Source organism: Opisthorchis viverrini (genome assembly GCF_000715545.1).
Source record: "Opisthorchis viverrini unplaced genomic scaffold opera_v5_17, whole genome shotgun sequence".
Lineage (NCBI taxonomy): Eukaryota > Metazoa > Platyhelminthes > Trematoda > Opisthorchiida > Opisthorchiidae > Opisthorchis > Opisthorchis viverrini.
Window position 1 is genome coordinate 3405571 of NW_008751673.1, and position 6340 is coordinate 3411910.

General features: G+C 44.3%; 1 protein-coding gene across 1 annotated transcript in view; it reads right to left on the reverse strand.

Annotated features, from left to right (window-relative positions):
• The window catches only part of T265_01615 (hypothetical protein), a gene marked incomplete at both ends in the record, with an annotated part of 28494 nt that extends 22666 nt beyond the window's left edge, over positions 1-5828 (reverse strand). The window contains 4 exons of the mRNA XM_009165674.1: positions 661-1190; positions 3103-3333; positions 4221-4575; positions 5788-5828. Of these exons, the coding sequence (XP_009163938.1) occupies positions 661-1190; positions 3103-3333; positions 4221-4575; positions 5788-5828 (1157 nt within the window). The remainder of the gene's footprint in view (positions 1-660; positions 1191-3102; positions 3334-4220; positions 4576-5787) is intronic.
• Between the last annotated feature and the right edge of the window lie 512 nt (positions 5829-6340).

A 6340-nucleotide genomic window follows, 5' to 3' on the forward strand; every position in this document is an offset into this window, starting at 1 on the left:
TGGAAAGATAAAAGCCAACCAACCGTTCCAGTTCGGGTTCGCAATTCCCTAACTTCTATGGTTTTGAGAAAACGATTGGAAAATACCTGAATATGTCTCTGTTCCGTTGCTCGCTAGGAGTCGCTTTTTACAACCATCCAAAAAACAACTCACTCGATCCTTGATACTAGGATATGTAACATTATCGTCACAGGTGGCGTAGATTAGCAAAAGTGCAATCCTGATCTTAGAAATTCTTTCACGAACTGCATCTGTTGAAGCAGCGATGGAGACAAAACAATTGTACATCAGAGAGAAGCGGTCCACGACTTTAGTTATCTCGTCTAGGATTTGGAGATGCATGCTCACTGCCTCGACACCCTGGACAACAAAGTCACATTTGGTGAATGCAAAGGGTGAGGTGAATTTAGTCAGCTCATCGTCGTCTGTTGCCTGTACGTTACAAAACAAAAAAGTTGTCGCTGGAAACTAATTGACGACTGGATCCTGTACATATTTCAGCATCTGTTTTCCGATATCACAAGAGTGATGGTCATACCTGAAAGAGGCCAGAGGCTAGTCTCTAACAAGTGATTTTAGAAGACAGCGTGATAAAATAAACTTAAATATGGGAGTAAATGGTAGTTCAATAAAAATACAAAAAGCAACCTTGCCTCAAACTCCGTGAAGTCTGGTTGTGGTTCCATCATCAACGATCCGTCGGCTGTATTTTTCTTCGCTCCAGCATCTGAGGGAATATGATTCGGCAGCTGCATATTTAGAAAAGCCTTGACGAATGAACGGGTCCCGGGACGACCACCCAATTTGGCTACACGCGGATGAGTGGAAATGGTAGTGCATAAAAAGGTCACGAACTCTGCCTCGAGATGGCTCAGCGAACACTCAATCAACTGGCGCTGAAAGGCAGCGCAGGAGCGAGTCTCCGCAACATGATGAGGTGAGGCCGCAGGAATAGAGTTGGACTTGCGCATAACTTGGATCGACTCAGCGAAACGTTTGACCAGATTCCAGACTTCGATCAGATCAGAATGGGCAGTATCACCACATCCTGAAACCTGCCTATTATCTGCAGTACCACTGTTCGCTTCGGCAAGAAAAAGAAGCAAGTTCGTCGGATCCTCCGCTTGAGAAAATGTGGACGAGCCGTACTCTGGTCTGTAATTAGCTGATACGCTTAGATATTGGTCCACCTAAGTGAGTGGGGAGCAAAAGTCAAAAACAGAAAACCTATCACACACAGAAATGTAAAGTCCAAACATTCACCTATTCGCAAGAGGAAGCAAAGTTTCTACAATAAAGGGGACTTATCTCCTTGACCCATATTAACACTTGACGGTTGATAGGAGTAGTTGGAGTGCATGTACGAACAATAATACAAGAAAATGGAGAGGGATAACTGTCGGACGAGTATGCTAACTATTTGATTGCTTTAAAGGTACATTTCACCGAGCAAGTATCGCCATTTAATGACATTCGGCACATCCAGTATGGGCAGTGAGCCACGACTACGCAAGAGTAAGTAAAAGTTGATGCCATTTGAAGTGAATCCCGCGTAGGACCGACCATGTGAATACTTCCAGTCAGCTTGAAACACATCGGTTTCCATAGATGAAAATCAACAACGAAGGCCACAGCATCCAATCGTTTATGACCGTGGAGGAAGAACATCTTAGTAAGGGAGACGAGAAAGCCTCAGGGCTTAAAAATTCAAAATCGAAACGCCGATCCGTTGCAGTAGGACATTAACTAGGTGGATGGAGGTTATCTTACCCATGTTTAGTCCACAACGGCGCACAGTGGACAATGAAGCTTCGTTTGTCGCTCAACATTTGGTGCGTGTCGGAAATCTTTAGCCATATGAAGCGTTTCACCCACGCAGGGATGGTCATGTGGATTTGACCTTGTGAAAAGGCAGCCAGCAACATCATGTCCGAAAGTAACACCAGTGCCAAACCTGGAGGCTTCACTGTCGTGCAACCGTACTTTAATTGGTCAATACCTCACTAAGAAAAGAATAGGTGCCGAGAGGTATAGGGCTACACACTAACCTACCATAGGGCTTAACGCAGATCCTATCCTGGAGCGTTCATTGCGCAGGCGATACCCATGTAGCATTTGTTTTGACTAAGCTGATCAATGCTTTACTACAGCAAAGTTAACTTGTTTTCTCCAATATGGATGGTAAGACAGGACATAACAAATCCGAGTTTTAGCAGAAGGTCTCATTCAAGCTATGGGTACACTCTCCACATCCAACCGAATATATATACGCCGTCATGATAGTTCACAGATGGTGCTTCAAACACATGTAACAGTATTCTGGCGACAATGTGTTCGCTTTTTTTGTGTACCCTCTTTCATAGGCTACTGACCTGACGGACCCCATTCACGATAGTCCAAACATGACTCTATGCTTCTTACTTTGCCACGAAACCAAAGTTGCCTCCGCAAGAAGCATTTGGTTCAACTTCTACAGGCCTTATCACACTAAACACTGCAGCCAGATAGTTGTGGTAAGTGAATTTAAGGATAGAAGTGCGAAGATGATTTGAGTACCTGTAGAAAAGTACATAATGCATAATACATAATCGACGAACATGACAAATTGACGTTCTACGTGTATGCTAACGCCTGAGATTACGCTGAGGGATAACGACAAAAGATAAGCATACGTGGCTCAAATGATTATCAAAATACCACTTCTCATTTGTTCGCACCTCAATCAAAAAAGGTGTACAACCGTACAGTGATCTTACGTGCATGTTTCTCAGATGTGCATGTCCATTCTGACCAGGGAAACGGTACGAGTGGGGAATACCTGTCGGAAAGAGGGCCACTACTTGGTGTTACAAGCGCTGCCTTCACTTTCCGTTTCCCGGAAAAAAATTGATAAGGCAATAAACAGAATGGGTCATATTGACGGGAGGCCACGGGGGCGAGGATATAGCACCGGTCACTTAAACGAATGAATAGACGCCATTAAGACAGCTCAAACTAAGTCTTCGTGTTTCTCAATCCTGCTCCAAACTGATGGCTGTACATGAGCTTTCGTGGAACTATAACACACCTGTGCAGATAATTAAGATAAGGTCAGATAAGTACCTGTTTCGAGTAGGCGAGCTCATCACGTGTTCTATTGATCAATCGTCCCATAATCTCACCACCCAAAGGACTGAACGGTGTCGCGCCATCTTTGACACTCGTATGGTGGTATAAAAGGTCGGTATCCAGCGGACCAGAAGAACCAGCCAGGGCCGATAGTACGCCAGTTGCTTCCTGCTCCCACCATGATCGAAGATAGGCGGCAGTTCGAGAATGGATACTTTCAACTAGCTGTATAAAGAAGAAGAAGCTGTTGGCTAACGCTTGGGACCGATCGACAAATCATTGTCCCAGGAAAATCTTAGTAAATCTGTCTCAGCAACGAATCTACTGATTGCTTCCAAAAGTTTTTTAATGTTAAAAACTAAACAAACACCAAATAAACACCACTTTCAAACCAAGTTAATAAGAATAAACCTAATAAACCCAACGGGACCCCTGTGTAAACCTTGCCGCCCACCTTTGGTGATCCTTTTAAGCCCGAACATGTACGTGAACCAGTCAGGTAATAATGGCATTCATATGATGCGCAACCCAAAACGCAATCACCTCGCCCGTATGCTAGGTGCCACTTGACTGTGGACGGTCAACTGACTGCTGCCTTTGAAACGGAAATCTATCACTCGCCAAATTGACTGCTGAATTGTATTAACAGGTATAGGGAAAGTCGACTTACGGGAGATTTTTAACCACAGGGCTGGTTGCAAAACCATCAATCTGCAGTGGAGAAGTGTAATGCAGGGCTTTGTTGAGGCAGGTGATGCTCATGACCAGTCGATTATACTGTTGGTTTGGAAGACAGACTGCAGCTATTTTTGTATTACAATACCACGGCACTATCGGACAGGAGGCATAAATATAATTTGGACCTGTCCTTCTTGTGATTGATCTCGGTTGGAAGTGACAGTGTCCCAGGCAGCGTCAGTTTCAAGCTAGTCACCCAATATAGTCAACCAATATAGGTTTAAGTTTACAGAATGCTTTTGAGCGAAACCTTATCTGGAGCCGGAAAACTCGACAACCAGTGCGAAAAGAAATGAAACGATGGATCTACGTGTAAAAATTACGACCAATAGCAACACTTCCGCAGTCCCACGACCTTGTGTAAAAGAACCTACCGATTCCTGTGTCATAGAAATAACGTTAAGAAGTGCATTTTCGCGTTCAGTCTTCAAAAATGTCTGTATGTCCAGCTTGGTCGATGGGACCACACCATCTGCTAAGGCTATTGTACTCATTGATTCCAGTTTCGACGAAAGATGTGCCGGAAGTTCATAGCTCATTTTGTTGCCAAGCAAACGAGCAGCCTTCACATCGCTGCGAGGACCACGTGATAAATAAAGCTTATCTCCAAGGTTACGTATCTGGTCCAGACTCCTTGTGATGTAGGGAAGGTCACTATAGCCCTGAACATCCATAAGAAGTTTTTCTGAGTCTTGTACCAGCTCATCAAATGTGACATCCATGGGTACGCTAAAAACAAAACAAATAGTTTGAATGCAAGCTGAGATTTTCATAACTGTTTTTTTTCTTTAGGCCTGTCTTGTGACATTAGGAAATTGATTAATCACTTGCCTACACTATAAATTGTTCAGCTGTAGTACACTTTGGGTGCCTAGCTGCCATGCCAAGGTTGCCAAGCCTAAAAAAGACCAGTCGAGACGCTGAAGTCCAATTCGAACGACGGACCTTCTGACCCGTAAGCTGGCGCTTAAGCACTGAGCTATCTTGAGCCCATAATTATGCTATACATGTACCTATTGGTGTACTAAAAATATGGTGCCGTATACAGTATAGAAGAAACTGCATAAAAATACCCCACATCTAGAACCATTACACGGCAAGTGCGCGGTTTTTACAGCTGATGATGATGCCACAGACACCGAAGATCAAGTATTTGAAGATACCCAGGATCCTTGCATTGGAGGGGCAAAGTCTCGAAAACATAAAGTAAGACGGCTTCTGAGCGAAAATGTTGACAAATGTTGCTCGCCAATTGATTATCGGCGCATCAACTACATCTGTCACAGTTAAATCACAATTTATGCGGCTGCAAAGACACGTGAACCAACCAACAGATCCAAGCTCTTCATCCTGAAGTTTCAGAGAAACATAAGACGATTAAAAATCATGAGACGAGACTTTGCAGTTCGAAAGTTCAAAAGACATGCCTAGACATGATGTCACCTCCGACAGTCTGCCTAGAGCATTTTGTGCGGATAAATAATCGTCGAACAAAAAACGATGTAGTACACGTGATCCAAGTCTCTCATCCAGGAAAACGACAAGTGTCAAAGCGACTGAGCTGAGTAGTAAGGGCTTTCGTGTTTCATTGCTAAGTCAGGGACTGACCACCGAGACGAAAGGCTCCTACAAGGCGAACCGTCCTCTGGCACATGAAGTACAAAGCCCAAGCAGCGTGCCTGTCAAGTGTGACCAGGCGATCTTTCCCGAAAGGCATTTGGCATACCTCTGCATTATTTGCTTGATAGTCTTGGTGATGGTCAAACACAGGGTTTCTGAAGGTTCCTGATCTACAAGCTAGAATGGATTACACCACAGCATGGGACAATCAAGCTGACATAAAGTCGGTGCCACAAATGTCGAAGATTAGCAAACGCAGCTCTGGTCTTCCCGCTCAGGGAAGTGATTTCGTCTTTCAATGGTGTGGCAGTATGAGCTTACCTGCCGCGCCAATCGGTTCGCCTGCTAGGTTCGGGTTTCATCTCACCCAATCTGGCAGGTGCGAAACACATACCGAACTGTACAGCAGGATTAGTTGGCCCTTTGAAAAGTCCGCATTTCTAGAGCGTCTCATCCAAGGATTGCGATAACTTTGGTGTATTCAATGTTTTTTGAGCAAACGCCAGGAAAGAACTTAGATCCCTGAAGTGTTGGAGATAGTTAAAGAGACTGCCATGTGCTGCACATTGATCGTGAATCTAGAGGAAAAGCGACAGAGGACAGTCTTATCTGACACCACTGGATGTGGTGGACGCAAAAGATAATCTACCGTAGACTCATACGCGTCCACTGAAGAAGGAATATATAGCCCTTAGAAGAGACAAGAATTCAGGAAGGCATCTTTCATCACTAGACATTACCATAAATTCTGATGATCAACAGAATCAAAAGTAGACCTGAGATCGAGAAAGACTATCATTGTTGTTCGTTGGAGGGAATGGCGCAGTTCCAATGAATGTCAGGAAGTGAAGATATGATCGATGCGATCCCGGCC